A 24,778-nucleotide genomic window follows, 5' to 3' on the forward strand; every position below is an offset into this window, starting at 1 on the left:
GATTGATAGGACAGCGCTCCTTATGAGTCCCCTGAAAATTCCAGCTACCCTATCAATTATGTCAATCAACCATCTGTATCATATAGAATCGATCTGGTCTTTTGCCTACCTGATTGCAGTCACGAACTTAGACAATGAATTCCTCAAGAACCCACACAGCAATTGTCTGGCTTAAAATTGGAAATAATTAAAATATTTCGAGTGCCACGCACTGAATTAATAATTTCGAGTTGTTTACAATACCGAACACCTCCATGACTTTCGTGTGGGGGACAATTACTTTATGAGCACGCCGTATATGGCGTCGATCATAATTACGGATCGAAAGTGACAGCCGAACTTCCGTCGAGTATCGATGGACTGGCGGATAAGCCTCGCAGGTAATCGATAACTCCGGCGTGACAATTACGGGTGCGATTATGAAGAGGAAGGTGTAATTGCGGCACAAGCCCAAAGTTCAAGTGCTCAACGGCTTCCAGCGTTGCTTTAATGGCCGGAAAGTGGTCGACAATGGCGACACGTGGGCGCTGATAAGCGGCCAGCACCTACGATTTGGCCAAGTTGGGCGGATGTCAGCGATTTGGGCCTGGCTACCATTTTCGATGGGCTTTTCTCCGCCACCGATCACGGGGCGGGAAATCGGTCTGCAGGCAGTGGTTAATGTCTTAATTAACTGCCAAGGGCCCTTTTCCTCCTTAGACTCGTATTTATCCTCCGCTGCTATCGCTAATTTGTAATCAGCAATTAAGTCACAGCGCACGCGCTTCAAGTTCGAGTTTCAGTTTGGCTTTCAGTTCTGGTTTGAAGTTGATGCTTTTGGGATGGGACTGGCCTAAGGTACACTGACAAAACAGAAGTTAAATTGTAAAGAGAAAGGAAACAAGCTGTAATGAAACACTGTTATCAGTTTAAGAATTTTCTTCTGATTTTGTTTCATTTCATATTTTAACTTTTTATAAAAGTATGTAGTATTTTCCGCAGTGCACTCATCCAGCCACAATCGCTGCAGCATCAAGCATTAAGTTATTATGTGTTGATTTACATGCCTACACTTCTTATGAACGGGGAAAGGGGAATATTATAGAGGCAGCCAGGCAGGCATTTAACTGATTGAGCCACTGAGATAGCCGATTGCATATGAACGATAAAAAAGAAGTCAAATGAGCGACAGACATAGTAACGAAGGGCAGCAGGAGGCGGCAGTGGTTTATGCCAGGGATTTCAGGGGAAGAAGTCACGGATATTATTGGTAATAAAAGTTGAAAATTTGATATTTTAATGAACAAACCTAATAAAGTTGATTTTTATTTGTGCTGGGCAATCGCATCACTTATAAGGTCAAACGATTTTGATCCTAAGACAAACAGAGCTGGAGCATTACTCAATGGATAGCTTAATCATCATTATCGGCTCCGATCCCCTTTAAACAATTACAATTTTTGCTTTTGAGCGATCTCATTTAAGATAAAACACGCCTCTTCAAAAGTTGCCCAATGCCAAAGCAAATCAAAGCAAAACCTTTCAGCGGTTATCCAACCAACTGGCCTCCCAAAAAAAAAAAGGATTGCATAATATCCAAACCGTTTTATTGCAATTTTTTCGCCAGCTTTGTGCCTTTGTGCTCGGTTTAAGCAGAAATTTAAATTTTTTACGACTCAAAAATTGCAACATTTAGCCAAGCAGAAAGGGACGGCAGCTAATTTTCGCACTGGCCAAAAAAAAAAGGAGCGTAACTACTAAAAATAAACGCTCACAATTACAAACCGCAACGACGTAACAACGGCAGCAGAGGGTTAAAAGTCTTGAGAGAGGCAAAATCAGGCATAAAATTAAAGCGCAAAATGCAAATAAACGAAACCTAATAAAAGCAATTTGCGAAATTAGCCAAAACGCTCGCTCACCTCAGAGTCAGTTTTCAGATTCAGATGCCGAAATTGGACTTGGGGTCGCACTTAAGTCCCAGATCCCCCATGCCCCAACCCCCCTCCTCGATTTTGGGCCCGTAAACAAGCAAAAGCTGTGCTAATTTTTTGTAAATAAAACTACCGATCTACCAGCACCTCGGCCACCTCGATCCGGGTAAATCAACTGTGAAAACTCCCCAGCAGCCGCCGCAGCCCCAGCAAACCAACAGCCAACCGTTCCAAATTGCCAAGCTGCAGCCTCTAAGATCCACAGATCTGCACATTTTCCGATCTTGAGATCGTGAGAGGCGCAAGGCGCAAAACAACAGTTGCAATCCGCAACGGAATGCAAATTACCCGGCACCGAAAAAGCTGAGCCACCACCACTCAGCATTAGAATCTGTAAAGTCCCCTCGTCACACTTCTTTCGAATTTTAAGTTTAAGTGCACTGAGGAAAATGCGCAGCTAAGTATGTTTTATGGTAACACCAAGTATACTTAAGTGGAATATATAATTAATTTTCTTAAAATCACTATTTCTAAAGAATAGTTAAGCCTACCTTTTAGCAAGATGCCATCAACATTAATTTTATAAATTATATACTGGCTACAAATTTTTCTCACAGTGCACTTAACTAATGCTGGCGCTGGCATTTGCATGTGGCTCCAACTTTGGCTGCTTATTTCGGCTAGCAGCATCAAGAACCACACTTGTCTGCAATTTGTGATGTGTCTGCCTGCAAGTCACGCGTTGACCCGCCCCTCCCCCCGCAGGCTCAACACACTCTAGCCAACCCCCCTCGCAGACGCCCCTGTCTTTGGACTGGCAAGTTGCACTGATTATTTGCTTAAATTGCTGCTAATAACATGACAAGAGAGAGAGAGCGCGCTATGCGAGCGAAAGAGAGCTCGCCCCCCAGTTCGCATGCAGATGGGGGCTACTCCTTGCTACTCCAAGCCTTGTCCCAGCTCCACTCCACTCGGATGTCTGTCCATCATTCGTTAATTTCTGCATGTGCTGTGTGCGCCGGCATCAGGGGGTTAAGGTGCGGAATGCGGGTTGCCTGCCTGCCACCGTTTATCCATTTCATTCCATTCCACATGGATTTCCCATGTACAAATTGCAGCAAAATTAGTTGGCTTGACTCTATTACACATGCAGATTGCAACTGCAACTGCAATTGCCGCTCCAATTTGGACCAGATGAGATGGACCCGGGATGGGAGATCGGATCCAAGATCGGAGATCTGCGATCTGAGATCTGAGATCTGAGACCACTGACGTTGCATGGCCAAGTCGAACCGATGGCCAACCAGTGGCTGCGAAAACGCTACAGTTTAACCTGCTCATAACTGGAGGGTATATGATATGGCAAACGAATCCACTTGCTGCAATTATGGCAGCAATTACCGCTGTTGCACCTGATCTATAATTTGCATCGCATTGCTGGCCAAAAGATCCAGATACTTTTCCACAGCTCGCGGCTCTGCTGTCAGGAGAAATGAGGTCTGCACGCCGGGTCACATATGCAAATCCGAATTCGAGTGTGTCGGCAGTTGCAACAACCTACCTAATGAAAGAATAATACCCAACGGTGACGGTGACGGTGACACTGACACGGCAGCAGAAAGTCGGTAGGAAAACATCAAATGCCCGGGTCCCGATCCGATTCCAAGTCAAGGATCAGCCCGAGGGCTGTGACAATGAAACTGTCCGGGGATTGTCGGAGATTCTGGGCTGCAATGATGGCTCGAAAATGACTTCGAAAAGAATTCACATTGAAAGGGCATTCTGAATTGTTGTCAGTCGTCTATTTACTCATGGAATTGTCCTAAAATGTCTATTAAATGTCCAAGGGACTCATAAATGAATTAAATTAGCTCTAAAGATTTAGGAGAAGGGTATAGTATTTTAAATTATCTATCTTCCATGTATAATATCATATATGCTTTCCTTTCTCATAAAAGAGTTAGATGGTATCAGTATAAACACTCCATCTAATATTGAAACGGGCAACACACCCACCGAAACCGAAACCATAACCCTCATCATTTGAGAGCCAAACAGTTTGGCTTGATTGCCTTATCCGCCCCCAATGAAATTATAATACCCACCACTCAACCGCCGAACTCAACCACTTGCTGAACCACACTCATTTTCTGCCAGTGAGTTTCCCCCTTAAAAAACTCATGTATATATATAAATTGTGTGTTGGCCTCAGTTAAGCTCGACTAATGAGCGACAAGCCCTGAAAACTGTCAAGAAACACCCACAAATCGGCCAGTTCTCCCCACCGAAACAAAGCAAACGAAAACCCCAAATAAAACACAAAACAAATTAAGCAAAACATTTTGTAAATGTCGAAGACACGAAATTGAATTAATTGTATCTGTATCTCAACTTTTCGGGGGATGCACGCACCACAACGAGATACATGTGCGTAAATAAATCATGGGAAAAAGCTACACTGCCATGGCGCCAAAGAGCTTAACAGTTTTGGATACCCGAAGCTGTCCAGAGATACAAGAGCTACAATGGCGCCCAGATACAGATACAATTGACTTAACAAATCGGGAACTGACACTTTCTTTTGGAAGAAAAGCAGCACCGTTACACGCTTTTCTGTGTCGATAATCGCCGCAAGATCTGAGTGGATCGAAGATTGTTGGATCACTAAGATCGGTGGATCGATGATCAGCATGGCGCCTCGACGGGATTATGATGCTGGCCTCACGATGTCGTGCCTCGGATTCTGCTGCTCGTTGTTGCTTGTGGTTGTTCGTTGCTGCTTGTTGCATTCGTGAGCCATTCCAAGTGCAACTAATTGCCGCACGTTCGCACCCAATTAGCCGCGAACGGGTTGAATCCGCCGGCTAAGTGCAGCTATCAACACTTTCAACCGGCAGATGTACGCTCAAATGCAAATGCAGATACAGATGCATCATCACGGGGACACTAAGGAAAATCAGACTATTCATTTTAGTTATCAGTGAAATTGTTGAATTACTAAAAAGGTTAATCTTTTCTTATAAGTTATACTTATTACTTTTCGAAATTTAGAATATATTTCATATTTACAGAATTCATGCAATGCAATCTTTGCTCTTTCATACTGAAATATTTTAATTTTTTTCACTGTACTGATTCTATTTGGTGCCCCAGGAATTATGATTTACATGCCATTCGAAGGCAGAACGAACAGAACATTCCTTTTTTAAGATTGAACTTCAAGCGTCAAAATATTGAACTGCCCAGAGGGAAAGTCATGTCGGGGGAGTTTCCTCCTTAAGTGTGGGGTGTTGACAAATGTCTTTTGTGCATTGGTCCCACATACACTTTTCCTTTTCCCCTTTCCCTTCTACTTTTCCCCCCTTCCTCCAGTGACACGCTTGTTTTGTGGGTGTCCCTTTTTCCCCGAGACAGCTGCTTGTAATTTTCACGCAACATTTCCAAAGGCGTTTCCCGAGGAAAAGCGGGGAAGCACGGAGGTGGAAACTGGAGGTTAGGGGCTGGAATCTAGAAATTATTGGGGAGCGCATTTCGCTGGCCATTTGTATCTATCAGCGCCGTCAAAGTGCAATTGCACTTATGACTCGTGCATTTGCGGGCGATGATGAGTGAATATATTAATGAGCAGCGATTTGTCTAAGGATTTTCGTGAGGGGTAATGGGATCGGGGAAATATAGGGGATATGTACTCCCCCGTTCACATGTGCTGGCCATTTGTCTAATGGCGATTCTCAAGTGCCTGGCCTAATGTGAAAAATCTGTTTATCATTTCATTAATTACGAAAAATATTCCCTCAATCAAAATCATCAAAATTTATGACGCCTCCCAAAATAACTGGGGAAATCATGAGAGCAAAATTGGGCTTACTTAGATAAACAGCTATTTATAATTTCCTGCTAAATATATTTTATAATGAAAATTATTATTATATTTGATTTTCAAATGTTTGCTAAGCTCTCAAGTGTTTGTATCATTCCGAAACACATCCTTTCAATCTGATCCACTGTGTTGATGCGATTGCCCCCATTAAGTGCAACTAAATATTTAGGATTTGCAAGTTCGGGGATCAGGCAGAAGTTAGTCTATTCTAGGCCTGGATTGTCGCCGAAAAGGACTAACTAATCGCTGGGGATCAGGATCGTGAATCCTGCGATCCTCTTCATATTTTCCAGCGAACCAAGACGACAATGCAACACAGATGATCAGCGCGTGTTTAGGCCGGCAAATCCATAAACTTAACTCGGAATTTGTGCGCCTCAAAGCCACGTTGGAAATCCAAAGATCAGCGCTGGACTAGCGCGAAATCTTTCAGGCCAAAGGAGCGATTTAATCCAATTATCGATGCTGCTTAGAGCGCGCGACAGGAACAGGACGAATCCTTTCGGTCTGGCCAACAATTAGGGGCTGGCTCGCGGGCATTAGGGGGCGGAAAGGGTGAAGGGTCGTAGGGCGAAGGTCGAGCGGTCAAAAACAGATTATCGGCATTACCGCAATTATCGAACTCGGGCAGGTCCTGGCGTAATTTCAATGCGGTTTTCCGGCGGCCAGCGTATCTAATTGAGTGCCGATATCTACCTGGCCGTTAAGTGCACATATATCCCGCTGATCCGTCTTCCGCTGGACCCCACCCCCCGCCGATCGCCTCCTCAGCGGCGAGAGCCATTCGCATTTGCATAATGAGGCAATAAAATATTTCGCTTGCATCCCACGAACCGCACAAATTTGCGATAATTTGCGGCAGTTGTCGCGCCTCGATCGGCATATCCCCACCATTCCATATATAGCCACACCCACTTGGCTACACAGCGCCAAAATTTTGTAAAGAATTCGGAATCTATAGTTAAACTTAACAAGGTAAAATACTCGAATGACTTTAAATTATTTTAATAATAAAAATAATATGTTAGGTACAAATATAGATTTGTTTTATATTTATCAGCTATTTTATTAACTAAATTTGAATTATTTGATTTTGTAAAATAATATTTAAAGCCAGTACTTAAAAGCTTATTCATCGCAGCCTGGGTTTTTTTTCATGTAGCCAGCCAAATGAGCAACATGCCACACCTGACATCTCATAAAAAACTCATTAAATAATGGCCCTCGTTTGCGAGCTGATCAAAATTTTAATTAATCAACGGACCGCTCTGGCGAACTCTCTCCCTCTTTGTCGCACCCAAGGTGGCGATCTCCCTCGCACTTTCTGGGAACGGATGAATTACCTGGACTAAGCCACGCCACCCGCCCACAATTTATACGAGTCGGCCGCTTCCCGAGGCATTTTCTGGCCATCGATAATTGGATTAAATGCGCCGATCCTCGGGCCAAGATGCCCGACCATTTCCACGGCCAGATCCCGCGGATTTCCACAGGCTTTTCCTTGGTTTAAGTTCGGGGATTTGCGTGATCTTCTGCTGAGGATCTTCCGATCGCTGCTGATCCACGATCCTCTGATCTGCGACTAAGCATTCCAAATAGTTGCAAAATATTTATTGGCATTTGATTAAGTCTAGCGCTTAGCCAAAACGGAAATCGCATACTATTTTAACTGGATTATTTACTTTAAAAGTAAATTAAGCCTGGATGCACAAAAATATTGTAGGTTTTTAATGTGAGTTCCTGTGATGGCCTTTCATTTTCATTTATTTTCGAAGATAAATAAATATCCCCCACTAAATCCGCTTTATTTATACCCAATTTAAGCTTCCTTTTCAGCCAGACAAACACAAAGTGTCACGATTGAGCGAAGGAAACCCTTTCGATTGGCCGTGGAAATTTTTAATTAAATCAGTGCCCATGGCCGCAGCCGAAAATGCTCAATTATTAAAACAAATAAAGCCAATTAGCTGTGTCAACACGAAGCGCTGTTCGCAGCTAGTAGTGGTGGTGGAAACTCCTGGCTGGCCAACCCTGGTGGCCATTATCCATTCGCTAAACATCCATCTCCGTCGCCAACCCCCAGCTGTCACTTAAGCCCCCATTCCCTTCTCGATCGTCACGAGAAGCTGTTTTAATTGACACTGAAAAGCCGTCGCCATCATCGCACATCAGATTTCCCAACAACGGATTCATCAGCACCGTGGGCTTCCATTTGCGGGTCCAATAAAAACGCTAACGAGGCGAGGGCGCTCACAGATACTCAGATACTCTGCATCTGTATCTGTAAGTCGGGCAGATGGGCAAACGTAGGACGGTTATCGCAGAACAATTAATTTTCAACCAATAATTGCGAGTCAAATAGGGGATAGGAAATCTGGTAATACTATGCCCATAAAGCAAAGAATAATTTTAAATGACAATAAATAATGCTAAAACATAAATGTTTTTCACAATTTCATAAATTATTTGAATACTTCTGGATATCTTGAACACCCAGATACGTAAAGATCGGGTATTTTTACACCAAATTCAAGTAGTAAATTTTAAAATCCAAAATGATGCTAAATATTTAATGGCTCTAGTGGAAATATATAGATAGTTATATTTCGAATGAGATGGGGTGACCCAGCCAACCATATACAGTACAGCCTGCCCACAAAGAACCCCCTTGTTAAAAATCCACCTCCTTGTGAAAATCCCCCCTTGCTGGAAACTGGCAAAGCCGTGCAAAGTACTCGTGATAATGAGCTCCATCTCGTTGGCAATTATTAAATGAAGTGGATTTATACGCTGTGGCCCCCTCCTATTCATTCAACTAACTTCCCTGCCAACACCTATCCCGCTCACTCCAATCGAACAGAGCGTCCAACCCCTTGTTAGCAGCTGCGTCATACTGTTGTCTCGTTCTCTCGCACACAGATACTGCTTGCAGCCAATCAACGCCAGCTGTGGGTTTATCTCGCTCAGTGGCTGTGGAACATGGAAACGTCTTGTGGATTGCATTTCCACATGCAGAGAGACTGGGACAGAAGAACACCAGTGTGAAGTGGTCTATGAAAGATGGTGCTTCCACTGGAAGAACCTAATTTTAGTCGACTTTAATCAGTTTGCTAAAATGCTCAGTAAACCTTTTTCGAAGAACATTATAATTGTTACTGGACAGTCATTAGAGGATAAACCGATGCTTAATTGTAAAGCAAATTAGGCGCTTCGTTTCTTCTCTTTAACTGAAATGAACAGAATAAGGATCATTCACATATAATATGTTCATTTAAATATAAACAAAAAGCAAATTCTATGAAGAGATGTGTAACATATAAATTTATTAATTTAAAAATCCTTTTTTATTTAACAGATATGCCTATTGTAGCTTTTCAAACTAAAACCTGATTTACACAAGAATTAAACAAATGTATCTCAAGCATATAATTTTACATCTACCGAGAAAAGGCCCCCAAACTTGCATCGCGTTTCGCGAACTGATAATGCAGGCATTTGCTGCATTTTATCTTTTTGTGGGCCCTCCTTCTGGTCATATATCAAGTGCGGTAAATGCCAAAAAATACGCCCCCAAAATCATTGATTGCCGATCGATAAGCTTTTGCGGTGATGGAGCATCCCATAAAGTTCTCGTCCCAGCTCATTGTCTGACTAATTAAATGATTTATCCCGAATCGTGAGGCAGAGGAGCTGGAAAGGAGATGGGAAAGAGTAAAAACCAATTACAATTACCGCACCCAGAGGTGCCACACTCACAGATATAGATATATGTATATATATATGTATACGTGTATACATGGGTGCATCTGAGGCAGCAAAACTGCTGCCCCATCGACAAGCAACGGCCTTATCTAGATGCATACAAATCCAGCCAAGCGCACGTCAATTTATTTGCCAACTCTCGCCTCCTTTCTGGCCAACATCCACATCCATATCCATTCATGGCCAAAAGGAGGAGAATCGCATGTATTTACCTATGAGAAGGCTGCGAAGTTGGCGCTGCATGTTTTATGCCTCCTCCTGCATCTTTAACGAGGTGTTTATTTTCACAACTCACAGCCAGCGGATGAGGATGCGGATAGGGAAGGGGATGGCAATGGGGATGGGGATGGGTATACAGATACTCGGATGACCACGCACAGATACAGATGCAGATACGTTCCCTTCCCAGACCGCTGTATCTGTATCTGTGAGATTCGCGCAGTTGCAGCTCGCCGAAGGTGTAGAAACCAAGTTACCGCCCATTTTCGTGTCCAAATGCTTTTGGCCAACATGATGCAGATGCCAATTCAGAATGGTAGAATGGCCAAGGGGCGGGGGAGGGACAGCGGGTTATAGCCAGCACTGACGACGGGGCGTCTAAGCTATATAAGCGATGACGTTGATTCCACTGCACAGTGGAATCGGTTCGATGTCTTCCGGATAATGCGAATATGCTACTTATGAGTTATGTTAAAAGTTTAACTCTTTTTAATATCGATTTTTCAGTAGATTGTAAAACCAATTTAAAAACGGTTACTGATGAAAGGTACAGGGTTAAACCTTAAATATTTCAATAAATAAAGACAGTTCAATTAAATTAAGTTCCTATTTTTTGTATGGTTTTACAACGCATAAATGAAGGAGGACAGAGTTCACTTTTCAATTTTAAAAGTTATATTTATTATATTTATTTTAAATCATCGAAGACCTACTTCCTACCCACTGTTCGGGTGCACCACCCCCCGTTCCACCTCCTACGCTCCAACGAACTGGCCAACCCGCTTGGCACTAAAACCACAAACGCTTTAATGATGCTGTTTTGTTTAGCGCAAATTGTTTGTTTCGCTGTCATAAACTGGTGCGAAAAATGGCCAAGAGAGCGACAGAGAGAGAGAGAGAGCGAAAAACAGAGAGCTTGGGGCCCCTCACACACCCACACACCAACAAGCCCAGAGAGCGGGAGAGCGAGCGAGAGAGGAGGTGGCTCCACTTGGAGCCAAGCAGGTTTCCGGAATATCCACTGAACTATTGCTGCGCTGCTTTGGCGCAGGCGCACGGAGACACGTGTGCGAGCGAGACGCCAGCTGTAATGCTGCGCTGGAAGCACAAGCAAAGGAAGAAGAAGCACACGAACTGGCCCCACAAACTTTTTGCGGCTTTTTCCAACGCGACACTCGAGCTAAAACGCTCAGCGTGAGAGCCACGCAGCGATTCGCCGACGCCCCCGCCGAAAATCAGGACAGAAAGAGAGGGCCAGAGAAAGCGAGAGAGAGAGAGGGTGCGAGCGGCGAAGTGGAGCCAACAATTAGACGCCTTTAGACGCTCCATAATGCTAATGGCGTTGACAGTGCTCATCATCATCGCAGCGCGGCCACCGCAATCGTTTCGTTACCGGGTAGCCGGCATAACCGTTAACCGTTAACTGATAACCGCAGACCATACCGCCACCGCCACCGTCAATCGCCAATAGTCAATCGCCAACCGTCAATCGCCGCCGTCAATCGTCCAGCGAAGCGGTACGGTCACGCTCCAATCGCCGCGTAGCCGCCGCTCCAGTTACAGTTACAGTTTATCAATGTCACGCCGACGGATGCCAACCGCTGGAGCATCGCAGATACAACGCTACGTAGCTATATAGCTATAGCTATCTGATCGGAAAAACAGTGCGTGTGTGCTTATCTGATATCTAGTAACCATTAACCGATGTACGCGATCGTGTTGCCATAGCACCAACCCATTTATTGGGAGCTTCGATCAGTACAACCCCTTTTCCGTTTCTAAATAGTTAAAACATTTCAATTTCCGTTCCCTTTGATTTTAGTAGGACTGTTACCGTTTAATTTTATTCCTACAACTTTTATCCCGTACCAAAATACACAACTTTTTTTTTCCAAAATGTATCTTTTGTAAAACATTGGCTCTTTTCAAATGAGATACGGTCAATTGGAATTAAAGGCCTAAAAGTGTGTTTATAATCTACTTCGACTTGCAGAGACCTCGAATCGGGAAGTTTGAGAGGAGGGAAAGTGATTCATTTGTTTTTCCAATCAACGAAACCCCTACCAAATGGTCACCTGCGGCCGGCAAACGTTCAACATGCTGCCCATGGCGCCGACGAGTCCTTTTGTAAGCAGCAGCTCCTCGGTGGCCGCATCCTCGACTTCCGTTTCCGCCAGCAGCACCGTTTCCGCCTCCGCGAGCAGCAAGCCCAAGCTGGCCTTCAGCATCGACTCGATTGTGGGCGAATCCTCGACGAGATCGGCTCCTCTAAGGGTCAGTGTGATATCTTCGCCGCCGCCGCGCAGCGAAAGTCCCGCTTCGCCGACGAACACGAACAACAGTGGGCGCCGGACGCCCAGGGGCTATATCTACTGCCGCAGAAGGGATTCGCTGGACCGATCGCGCAGTCCGCAGAGATCACCGGTCAGCCGGTCGCCATCGCCCCCCAATGCAGGAGGCAATCCGCCAGCGGCGGGGAATACTCCAAAGTCCGGGGATCCATCGTCGGGAGCGGGAAATCCTCCAACCCTCATCCGTCCGTTGCCTCTGCCGGCGCCAAATCTAGCTTTAATCGGGAACCGCACCTCACCGAACGCCATGGCGGTGCGCATGGCGGGTCCGCCCCACCCGCCGCCGCAGCCACCGCCGTTCCTTGCCGCCCAGTTCCAAATGGCTGCTGCACTGGCTCATCATCACCAGCAGCAGCAGCAGCAACAACAGCAACAGCAACTTCCGCCCGTGCCAACTGGACCGCCACATGGTCCGCATCCGCATCTGCCGCCCGGCCAGATTCCAATTGGAATCTTTCCCGGCGGACCGCATCCCGGACATCCTCCGCCCCACGGACACCATCCGTTCGGGAGTGCGCCGCATCTGATCCGGGATAGCTATCCGCTGTATCCATGGCTGCTCAGCCGACACGGACGAATTTTTCCACGATTTCCAGGCAGTAAGTAATCGCACTATTTTAAATATATCTATTGTTTATTACAATATTTTCAATAAGATAACCGGTTCAGAGAAAATAACCGGTTTAGCAAGCAGTACTTTCATATATGTATAAAACCGCTAAAAATGGTTTCTTTTAAATTGATAAATATAATTTTTATGCATAATCACCTAAGCTAACAATTATTTGTAATAAATTTACGGCAAATTTAATCACAGTTTAAGTTTATAATAATGCATATAATATAATTTAATTTTTACCCGATTCTGCTAATCGGAGTATACCCCTCTTTAACAGATTATTAGAAAGATCGTTATTACATATATATTTTTCATATTGGAACATTAGAATATTATGATAGTTTACGGTCGGTTTCTTCTTCTGCAGATAGCAACCACCCCTTTTGTTGGTTATTTTTCGCTTTAACTAGTTTTCCGCAGTCATTATAGCCGTTTCAAATGGCCGCTGAGTGTTGCGAGCCACAGAGAAAAAGAAACCACACCTAAAGTCATATTCGAAGCACAGCACCATTATAGTAGAGAGGACCCCAATCAAGCAATTATTCAGTTATCGCTGTTGTTGCCGCGCAGCTCCATATAATTAAAGTTAAATAAGCAAATGGCAAACATTTATTACAAGTTAATTAGACGTGTATCGGGCTCATCATCATCAGAGGGAGCGGGACGGAGAATGGGAGTGAGCAGGATGGGGGGGAATGTGGAGAGAACCGAACCCATTTTGATAACTATTTCCAAACAAATTACATTTTAATTAAATTGTTTAAACAACATTACACACATCGTTAGGTCAAGCAGCGTACCTAAATGGCCAGCCAAGTGTGTGAGTGTGTGTTTAGCATTTATTTACTCTATTTATACTTTTTCTCTTCACTCGAAATTACCATTAATGGCCGACAGACGGCGCCAGTTGCTCATGCGGCGGGCCCATGCGGCGTATGTGTAACGTACGAAAAGTGCAACCAGTGAAATGTTAATGCGTTTTTAATTGAGGTTTTGGGGCAGCCAAGCAAAGAACCGAGGAATGGTAAAAAACTGGCAGATAGAAGCGAAGAGCCATCGCAAAGCGCATCTCAAAAACATTGTCATTTATTACGGTTTAACCACTTTTTCCTACCATTCGCTGCTCTCATAATTACCATTTGAATTTCCAGACCATGTTGGTATCCATGTTTTTTTTTCGTTTTTCGGCCGGTTAAATATAATAATAATTTTCGGCACACTCACACGCCTTTCACCTGCTTAAGTGTACATGTATCCCCGTTACGCCTTAATTATGTTGTACTCCGTTTCATTATTTTCTCCCTTTCTACTTGTTTTCCCATTTCCCGCCGCTCCTTCTCCTTTTTCTCACTTTTCTCCGCGCCGCCTGTAATTTTCGCTTGATTTATGAACGTGAAATGTCAATGTTTCGCATAACGATTTCATTAATTGTAAATGTTTTTCATCTCCGTTTGTTTTGTAACTCGTGTGAGTAATACCAGGTTACATGGGTTTGTTTTTCTTCCATTTTTTTTTATTCTGATCTGGAGTGAGATAATGGGGATCATCGCGATAGCGACGGTGATGATACGTCAGTAACTCAATTCAGCTTGCACGTGCTGCAATTTCTGGGTGTTGCCCTCTAATGCAGCCGTTGAAGTTCTGGGAAAACGGGTTAAATTAACAAGGCTGAGATCCTTATTGTGAAGGGCTTAAATAGAGGGCACTGTAATTGGACAAGCTGCTTTGGGATTCCCATTCGAAAGGCTTAGGAGTTAGCAGCTAACAATAAGTACATATACCTCATAAATATGTAACGTTAGAAATTAAATTATTAGAAATTAACGCATTAGAATATAGAGTTTTATTATTAAGTATCACTGGTCTAGCGTAAATAACTCTTCAAAAAGATGTATCTATACTACACGACTTAAAACTATACATATTTAAGTAGTGTTATGTAAAACCATTCACTTTGCCCCTTTATAAAATTGCCCATTTCAGTAGTACACAGATTCCCCCCTGTTCAAAACCATTATCCCAACAAACCCACAAAATTCCATTCATACATCCCGACTGCAAATGGCCATTCCCGTCAAATCGATCATCACAACACATCATCCCCGTCTGTCATTCATTTGATTTCAATTATCGATTCCGAGTCAATGTCCTCGTACGCGAGGAATGCAATAAATTAATGAAAAAATCATGAGAGCATAAAAATTAAGCCCTAACTCGGTAAAAAAGAAAGCAAACACAATTGCACATAAGTGATAAATAATAGGGCGCACAAAAAGGCCAGGACAGTCGAACAAACGAAATCGAAACGAAACGATCCGGCACTTCCATCATGGGCTAAAAAATAAGGTACACTCGAATCTCTATATATACAAAAAATGACAGCTGACAAGGGTGTGAGCCACTGCAAAAAAAAAAGAAAAAACAAATATAAAAAACAACAACTTGGCCAGCAGAGCGGACACATCAATTAATTGTCAATTGCGCGTATTTTCGCACGGCGGTTTCCTTTGTGTCCACAAAGCTGGAGGAAAAAAAGAAAAAAGTGGGAAAAACTACACACACACTTCATTGAGAGTTGCTGCAGAGCTAGAAAAAATAATTAAGTGGCCATTGTGAGCGGCGGCATTATCAATTATACAGCCTCTTCTAAGATACAGTCGTGTATCTTGTATCTTGCAGCTACATTGTTAGCTGTCAAATGTAACAAATGTCAAGCGATCGTGGGCTATATAAAAAAAAGAAGAAGCCGAACTAGATCACTCTGGATGCTACCTCCTGGCAATCGTTTGTCAAGTTCATAGCAAAAACCAGGCACGCAGTCAGTCCGCCGAGTCAGTTGCATCTGTCAGATACGTGGATACATGGCCATCAATGGTGCGAGGCTGCATTTATGAAGTGTCGAATTGACAAGTTCCCATTCCCAGTCCATGCCATTCCCTCTTCCCTTTTCATTGTTATTATTATTTTTTCAAGCCCGGCGGTGCTAACAAGGCACAATGCTCGAGTCGCAAGATACATTTCTGGGGTTGTATCTTGTATCTAATGGCTGCGCGCCCTTTCTCCGTGTATCCTTTCTCTATTAGCTGTTTATTTTTGCAATGGCTTAGCTTCTGTTGTATAGCTTGTGTCGTATTCTATGAACGGACTTCCTGCCTCCGAAATCGATTCGATTTGGCTATAACAATATTGATTTTGTAATTGGCACACCTTGCGGCAGCCAAAAGATCCTTCAGCTTAGGCTTGTTCACTAAATTATATCACAACACATGGCTGGTTTAGGTTAAATGTTTGGCTAGGCAGATCAACTTGGCAGCTTTGAAAGACATAGAGTTTTAAGATGACAGTTTTGGGGTCAGTCAGAATGATCAGAAAATTGGTTAACCACCGGATTATGCTTAGCTGTTTTTCAGGAAATATCAACAGTTATACATCTTTAAATGTTTGATATATAGTGTTTTCTTCACTGAAGATAGATCTATTGTTAATAAAACCATAACAATTAATACTAATTTCGGTTTATACAGGGAAATTTACATAGAGCTGAAATACGCTTACTCCGAGCTTCGTAAGGCTACACCACCATCCATTACCTTTTGCCCAGCACATTCCTGTGCCCCACCAGAAATCTCAGTTGCATCTCGCACAGTAGCCTGCTGCCTCATATCAATATTCAAATTGTGGCTCAATTGAAAATTTGTTAACTCGCAGGCGCAAAAGCCAAGCTGGACTGGGCTTCAAGGTGGGGATTGGGACTGGGAATGGTTATGGGTATGGGGGATATGGTCTTCCAGAAATCGTGATAAACGTCAAAATATCACGTTGTGCCGGCTGAAAGGAAGAACAATGGGTCCTCGGTCCTCCAAAGAGGCGTCGTTGGCGGCTTTTAGGAGCGCTAAAGTGTTCGGCTTGGCGTCCAGGCCGAAGAAATCCAGCTCCTCTTGGCCAGGGCCAATTGTTTTGGCCTTATCAGCGATTCTGGGACATGGCTGGAAAAAAAACACAGCGCCGAAAGCGGCACGAACCAGAAGCCCTTTGTGTTCTTTCGCTGTGTTTGGCGGGCCATGTCTGGAAATTTGTTTATTGTTTTGTAATGAGCGTGTGCAACATGTGAGTGGCCACTGTGTGCGGCATCTTTGCCCGCGGCATTCGCGGAATTCATAATCAACAATTTGAGGCACAACGTCATCTAATTGGCAGAGCAGCCAGCGAAGGATGCCGCTGCTCGGCTCCTCAGATGGGGTATATAAATACAATGTTTTATGAAATCAATATATTCGATGGTAAATCAATTTATTTTAGTTAAACTAAGTACTTCACTCCTTTAAGAGTGTGTAAAATTAGTAAATACACTTTCTTTAATTAAGTATTATTACATTTCATTAAATATTTTTAGTATGTTTCTAAGGGGCAGCCATTAACACTCTGATTCCCGATCTCTTGCAGATTTCCTGTTCCAGCCATTCCGCAAGCCAAAGCGGGTGCGCACCGCCTTCTCGCCGACGCAGCTGCTCAAGCTGGAGCACGCCTTCGAGGGGAACCACTACGTGGTGGGGGCGGAGCGGAAGCAGTTGGCCCAGGGACTCAGCCTGACCGAAACGCAGGTGAGATGGGCCACGCCGGGTGGCGGCCGCCCTTAATGCGCATCAAATTCAATAAGCACCCCCAGTTCAACCCCTTCGGTTAGGGGCTAAGTGATTGCATGTCGTCTGGTCGTTAGCCCAAGAAGTGCCGGAGTTACTGAGTTATTAGCGCTTCCAGTGAGGGCCTTGCAGAGGTTAAGAGCCGCGCAGTGGCACGGGGCACTTGACTGTGCACCCTTGGGGGCATAACTGGGAGGCAGGCCGTAAATAGAATTAAAGGACTCGTTAAACTTATTTACGGCTTGCCAAAAAAAAGAGAGTACGAACACTGATAGCCAAATGAAAGGGTTAAAGAACCTCCCCCAAGAGGGCTACTCCGAGCTCAATTGCTTCCTGAAAGTGCGCTTAGGAAAATATTTATACTAAACAGGGGTTAGAATGGAGAGACACTCGAAGTGTTGGTCACAAAATGGTTGCTTTAAATTTAAACTAAACAATTAAATAAAATAATAGCTAATCTATTGAATAACAAGACAAATTGTATATAACATTAAAGAAAACTTCTAATTTTGTGTGCCCACTAGGTTAAGGTGTGGTTCCAGAACCGACGCACCAAGCACAAGCGGATGCAGCAGGAGGGCGGCGATGGCAGCGACACCAAGAGCAACAAGGGCAGCTCCTCCGGCGGCGGAGGCGGCGGCGATGGGGAGGACGATGCCAAGCACGATGGGTCGCAGCACAGCTACGAGGATGCAGAGGATCCGGAGGACGAGGACGAGATCGAGGAGGACGACGAGGACGAGGTGATCGACATGGACGACTACGGCAGCGAAATGGATGCGGAGGAGCACCAGCGGCTGCGGGAGCAGTTCCAGCAGCAGTTGGCCCAGCACCAGCAGCAGTTCATGCAGCAGAATCCCGGTGAGGCGGCCACCCTCAGTCCGCAGCAGCAGCACCAGTTGCTGCAGCAGCACCAGCAGCATCTGCAGCAGCAGCACCACCAGCAGCAGCAGCACTTCATTCAGCAGCAGCAGCTCTATCTACGGGAAAGGGAGAGAGAGAGGGAGAGGGAAAGGGAGAGGGAGAGGGAGCGGGAAAAGTCGCGGGAGCGGGAAAATCAGTAACTAATAGTTGGCCATCAACTATCTCCGCTATTTTGTGTTCCTTTGATTTCATGTAAATTATTTGTCAACTGTATAGCTTAATTTTAATTGTTTACTACTTAAAAAATAAATAACAAAGCCAATAAATAAAAGAAATCAAGTTTTCGAAGATATAGAAGTTATTGCCATCCACATATGATGGCCATTTACTGGCAAACTTCGTGCCATTGCATGATAAACTCATTACCAATGCACAACAGCTATCGATCAGCTGCCAAAATATAACCAATCAGTGGGCCAAAAAGAAGAAAAACCCGCTAACAAGGCTTTTCCTTTATTGAGTTGTTGATGGAAGTCCTCATTCCCGGCGAAAAATGTTGTGTGCCAAACGTTGACAGTAAAAAGTGCAATCAACAATTACGAGTTACGGTCTCATAAGGCGGCCAAAAAATAAATATCAGTTAGCAGAGGCCCAAAATTGATGGCAAAAATTGATATTCGGAATGCAAATGATTGCCTATAAAATATATTTACTATGCAAAAATCGCTCGAGGGTTACGTACACATACCAATATGCATTTGGGCCAGCAATTTGGGCTCATTTAAAGCGAAAAGCGAGCTAAACCCAAAATTAAACTGACAAAACGGCAGGAGATCACTGAGTTGCCCAAAATATATGAGCCCGTTGGCAATGGCAGGCCGAAAAAAAAAGAACTTAAAATATATATAAATAAATTCCCCGCGTTTTTTGATATGGCAGGTTAGTTCCAGGCGATCCGGCGAAAAGTTCAAGGTAATTGCCGTTGTCAAAGCAGCGCAACGAAAAGTGGGCGGGCACCGTGAAAACTTGGCCAACAATTTATGGGCCACTTGACTACAAGCAAAGGGTGTTGAGGTTGCACGCGAGCAATCACCAGAACACCAGGACGGAAAAAACCCCGAGCTTCCTCCACCGCCAGAATGCCTGGAAAATTCTCGTATTTTGCATAAAAGATGTGAGAATTACTTAATTGCAGATGGAATGGGCCCACGCCCACCCATGCAATTATATATGTCGGTTTGCTCTGCGTTTCCTCTGTGGGCCGCGAATTTATGAGGTCTCGACTCGACCCACAAAATGAAGTTGTCTACTGCGAGTTGCAGGTGTCTCAGCAGCTCGACTGGCACTCGACTGGAAATTCCAGAGCAATGGAGGGTGGTCTCCAAAATGGAGGGTCGGGGTCACCAGGCACTGCACTTTGTTTGCCCCTTCGAAAGCTGCACATTTTGGCAAATATGTGCCTTCATTGGACAGCAGCTTTGTGGGTTTTACTGGTTTTTGTCCACATGTTACCGGTCATGTTGGTCAACTATTAAAGTGGCAAGTATAAATTGTAAACGAGCGTTAAATATAAGTTATCATGCCGTAGTAATAACACTCTTGTGTTTAATAAATACACATTATATTTCATTCTAATTAATATTTTGTACATCTCACCGTATACACTGCAATTTTGCATAAAGACCTTTAAGAAATTAGTATTAAATAGACTTAGTTCCTGGTCTCTGACAAGTGCATTGGATAATCGACTTTTCCCCGTGTTTCTTGGCTTTTCCGTTGGCAAACCCTTTCGTTTGATTTTGGCGTGTCTGCCAGCCGCGATGACGAAGACAAAGACGATGGCGATGACTTTGAAAACAAAGCGAAAGGGAAATGGCTTTCAGCCAAGCCACTTGGAGCATATTAAGGGCGTCATTAGTTCCCCAGGCACTGCAAATTTGACAGGTGAAAGGAGTGGGGGCGCCGGCGATTGAAGGGCCTGACACTTGCTGCAGTGCAGCAACTGCAACTGCAACAGCACAGAAGCAGCATTAACCCTTTAGGGGGCACGTAAAAGTGTTGGGATATATCAAAATAAAACATAAAAACTCTGAAGGATTATTTCATATTTAATAAAAAGTGAAGAGTGTAAAGAAAAGATTTTAGTACTATTACATAGCTTTATTTTTGTCCGAGTTTGTTAAATAAGAGCAGCTTAATGATTAGACTCTTATCATTGTGAGCAAATCGATGCATTTATCAAATAATTTCTTAGAAATCTACATATTATCATCGTACTTATTATGAAAGGGTCAAATTTCGCCCATTGGGTGTCGAAGGGTTAACCAAATACGAACGTGCTGGCAACGGCGTAGGCGTCCGGGTTGTTATTGTTGTGTCAGGTTTTCAGCTATTTAGCGGCAATTTGTATGGGAAAAGTTTGCCAAATGTAAACGGAATTGCAGTTTAAACCTCATTTGGCGCACATCGTGGGCGGTCGATAGAAAAAGGCGACTGCAATACCTGGAATACAGCAGTAAAAACAGTACGTTTAATAATTGCAAAGTGTTTTCTATTCGCCTTCGTTTCCAGGTCGTAAATCAGCGATTGTTCAGTCAGTCGCGGCTGGCGCCTCCTGCTCGAACATAAATTTAATTGAAAGACTGGGATCGAGGCTGGAACTTCGACGGGAACTGGGTTTGGGCCAGAAAGCCAAAGACTGGGCCAAAACCCAAGAGCCAAAGAGCCAAAGATGCCAGCCGGAGGTGGAGGCGTCAATTGGCAAATTGGTTTCCATGTCAGCCAGCAGGAAAAGTTAATTTTCTCGCCGCCATAAATAACACCCTGATCGACTGGAACTACGGCACGATCGAAGGCATCAGAGGATCTCCATCTGCCGATCGGGAATTGGAATAGCAATGCGAATCTCCTCTGGCAGGTGAGCATGGGTGCTGTCCGTTTCGATTCCAAATGCAATTCCCTCGCAGGCCAGAAGCCACGTTTTTTAATGCTTTTTTAATTGGAAATGCACAGCAGCACGCTGATGACGCCCCAAAATGCCAGTTTGCTATTACGTAATTGCAATTTAATGATCGAGTCTGCGAAAATTCAACAAACATTTTTCAACTCACACATACGTGTGTGCAAAGGATGCCCCGAGGCATTGTTTATAATAATTTCTTTTAAAACATCAAATAAAGCAAAGAAAGCGTGTTTAAGTAAAGATAGAGTAATAAAGATTCGTTACAGCAGTAGAACGAAGTGCTTTGCGCTTTTAATTGACTCTCTTAATTAAACACTTTAATAAATTGCCAATTAACTGAAAGTGGAAACTGCACGGCATCTATAAGCGAATACAATAAGAGCAAGCCATTGTTAAAGTTTTCCTGCAAATAAAGGAAGTATAAATTACGTTCGTGGAAAATCTTTGACAGATTGCCACACAAATGATTTGTTAATTTCGTATAATTGTGGATTTGTCGAAGTGGAAAATTTATGTGGCTGCCCTGATGAAAATTAGCATTAATTAGGCACGAAAAAACGGCAACAAATTCAATTTAATGCATTCTCTGCTTCTTTTTTTGTTTTGAAAATCCTCTCATTTTGTGGAAATTAATGAGCGGCCATTTGGCGCACTCCGCTGCCACGCCCACAAAGTACACGCAAGCCTTGTTTCTCTGGTTTTTCGTTTCTCTCCGTGCTTTTTGTTTATAGAATCTGCCTTAGTTATATTTATAAATTAATGGCCCGAGATAAATGGCAAGTGATTTGTTTCAAGCGACTTTTTTGGGAACCACATTGGGCGCCGGAACATGCTAAATGCTTCGGTCTACTTTCTGGGAGGCCCCTAATTTTTGGGAATCGAGTTCAGAGGGTGTGTTAGCCATGAATCTCTGATGTTTTCCATCCAAACCCCTTTTTTCTGAGGGCGTGGCAATCTGAGCAAGTTTTGCTTTATGAATTTGTAGCAAATTGGGGAAAGATCTGAAATCGGTCGTGCCCTAATGATGATGAGTTCTGATGAGTAGCTGGAAGATGACTCATAACCAGAAAGACTTGCTGGTGAAAGACTTTCAGTAAAGTAATAAAGCATTTCTTAGGGAAAAATGATCACTTTCAGTAATTATATAACTAGTTGATTTGGGGATTCATTTCGTTGTTAGCATGATACTTTTAGACTCGTTTTGCAATTACCCATTAGGTACAAAGATCTTTATTAATAAATCTTATTAATCACTATCAATAAATACGCCCCATATTTCTCAAGCATCCCCCGGATTCCTCCCACTTAATCAAACTAACTTATCCATCCCCTGAGTTCAGTGCTTTTTCCCTGCCAAGTTACTTCTAAGGTTCACCTGACCAGCCAATTAACTAATTAACCTTTGACCCAATCAAGAACCGCCCCTTACAACAAAATCAATAAGTGCATGTGGGCGCATGCCACGCCCCCGAACATGAGTGAAGCTCAATTTAAAAGCCATTTCGCTTTGTCGCCGCCGACAAATTGCCGACATTTGCTATTAAAACCTTTTTGAAGTCCCCCCTGCATGTCGGGGTCACCACTCGCTGTTTGCAGTTTGCCGTTTGCTGTTTGCTGTGGGTATGCTAAAAGTTTTTGTGGCACAGTCGATAAATCTGCTGCCTGAAAAGGCAACATAGCGTCGGCCAACTACTTTAAAATAATTAATGGGTGCGGCCCAGCAACCGAAGTTAGCCAAGTTTCGACGCTGACAATTGGCTAAATTATGGGGTCGCCTCACAATTGTTATGGCTGCAGCGGCGGGGGTTTTCTCTAGCGGGGGAATTACGAAAGGAGCGGGGTGCTTGGACACCTGTCCCCCGTCCACTTCAGCGAGGTTGCACTGTGAATGCCATTCGCTGAGCCGAAATCAAAACAACAACAGCTGCCACATTGAGCCAGTTAATTAACACATTTCCGTGCAGCCGCTCATTAGGGGAAATCTGGCAAATTGCTAAAAAGATGTGGGGATTAGAAGGGGTTGGAAAACACCTGCATCTATATTAAGGTTTTTCTATAAGGTGTAATTTTTCAGTTATTTTGGAAAATAAGAAAACTACCTTATATGCTTGCAAGCTCTGCCCTTAATTCAGAAAAGATCTTGCATTCTGTTGATCCTATCAGTTAACCGAAGTTAAATAAAATTATAATTAAATTAAAATTACGAAAAAAGTTGGTAATTGCTTCCAAGACCTAAATAGAACCCCGCCGTGTAAACATTTGGCTGTGCGAAATGGCTTGGCTGTGCAAATGATGAGTGTGCCTCTAAGCAAAAGCCGTGCAAATAAACTTAAGTTAATTAACTTCTGGTAACATTAATTTATGCAGCATGATTAATTACCCCGAAAACGATCTGCCTGCCATGTTGGCCTCGCAGTCAGAAGTCTGGCCCAAGCGGAGGCCCAAAGCTGGCGCGGATCGAGTCGGAGTCGGAGTTGGAGTCGTAGTCGGAATCGAGCAAGTGGCCAATGGTCGATGGTCGATGGTCAGTGGATAGTGGACAGTGGTTGGCACGTCAGCCGGCGGCCTGTCAGCGTTGCCTGCTACCGGGAGGCAAGAGCAGAGACGTCTCGGCTGCCACAACTCAAACTGCATGCTGCACAGAGAAAAGTTGGGGGATACTTATACTTATAGTAACTGAACTCTTGAATTCTGTTTAAGATGAGGCAAAATATTTGATATAAATTGGCATTAATTATGGTAAATAGATAGTTTGTTTAATGTATTTCGCAGTTTTTCCACCATCTTTATTTCGGCTAAGATACTTTTTTCAGTGCTGGCGATTCGCATCGCTGCCGCAATTTCGCACGCAGTTCCGTTTGGTGCGGGGTGGCGATCGCCGTCGATGGAGGGGTAGGACGAGGAGGAGGGTTTCGTGTGGGCAGAGGGGGCGGTGTGTACAGCTGCAGCAGCAACCAGTTGAAAACGCCATTGGTCATTTGCAGCAGCAGCAGCCAGAGCGAAAAGGCAAAATGCAAGAGCAACAGCAGCGCCGGCCATTAAAATGACATAGAGCCAAAAGACGAGGCACGAAGTTCCAGAAGGCAGTCAGTTGGCCGGGAGCAGGGACGAATGCGGGGTATGAGGCAAGTCGTGGCCACTGCTGGCACACAATATTTAACCCAAACACATTGCTCCGGGGACCCAGGAGCAGGGAGTTTGGAGCAGGGAGCTAGGAGCTGGGTACCGGGCGCCCTGGCCAGCATGTGTTAATGTCCGCCAATGAGCTTGGTGCCCGGCACTCCAGACTGGCCGACAATTAAATTCGTATTAGCGCAAACACTGGTGCAGATGGACACCAACTTCTAGCCGAGAGCTAATCAAATGGATTTATTCCCTGCCGGAGGACAGCAGCTGCTCAATGATTGGAAAACGCATCAATATTTGCTCTAAATTAAGTTCATTTAGCATAATGTAATTACAGGTGGTGCTCGAAGGAGCAGGGTGATTGCAAATGTATTCATTGGATAGTAACAAATAATTAAGATAAGTAGTAAATGAATCCGACACTTGATTTTAAGGTGGTATA

General features: G+C 44.0%; 1 protein-coding gene across 2 annotated transcripts; it reads left to right on the forward strand.

Moving 5' to 3' along the window:
• Positions 1–10,922: 10,922 nt before the first annotated feature.
• On the forward strand, positions 10,923–18,596 carry LOC6728164 (homeotic protein empty spiracles). 2 transcript variants are annotated; one of them, XM_016176766.2, is made up of 4 exons: positions 10,923–11,442; positions 11,768–12,724; positions 17,188–17,345; positions 17,909–18,596. In XM_016176766.2, the coding sequence occupies exons 2-4, from the start codon at positions 11,842–11,844 to the stop codon at positions 18,446–18,448; spliced, it is 1,581 nt and encodes a 526-aa protein (XP_016034771.1). In that variant the 5' UTR covers positions 10,923–11,442; positions 11,768–11,841; the 3' UTR covers positions 18,449–18,596. The 2 variants fall into 2 exon arrangements, with proteins under 2 accessions (XP_016034771.1, XP_016034772.1); XM_016176767.2 differs by having other exon boundaries at positions 10,923–11,438.
• The last annotated feature ends 6,182 nt before the right edge of the window (positions 18,597–24,778 follow it).

This window comes from Drosophila simulans, chromosome 3R (genome assembly GCF_016746395.2).
Source record: "Drosophila simulans strain w501 chromosome 3R, Prin_Dsim_3.1, whole genome shotgun sequence".
Classification (NCBI taxonomy): Eukaryota; Metazoa; Arthropoda; class Insecta; order Diptera; family Drosophilidae; genus Drosophila; species Drosophila simulans.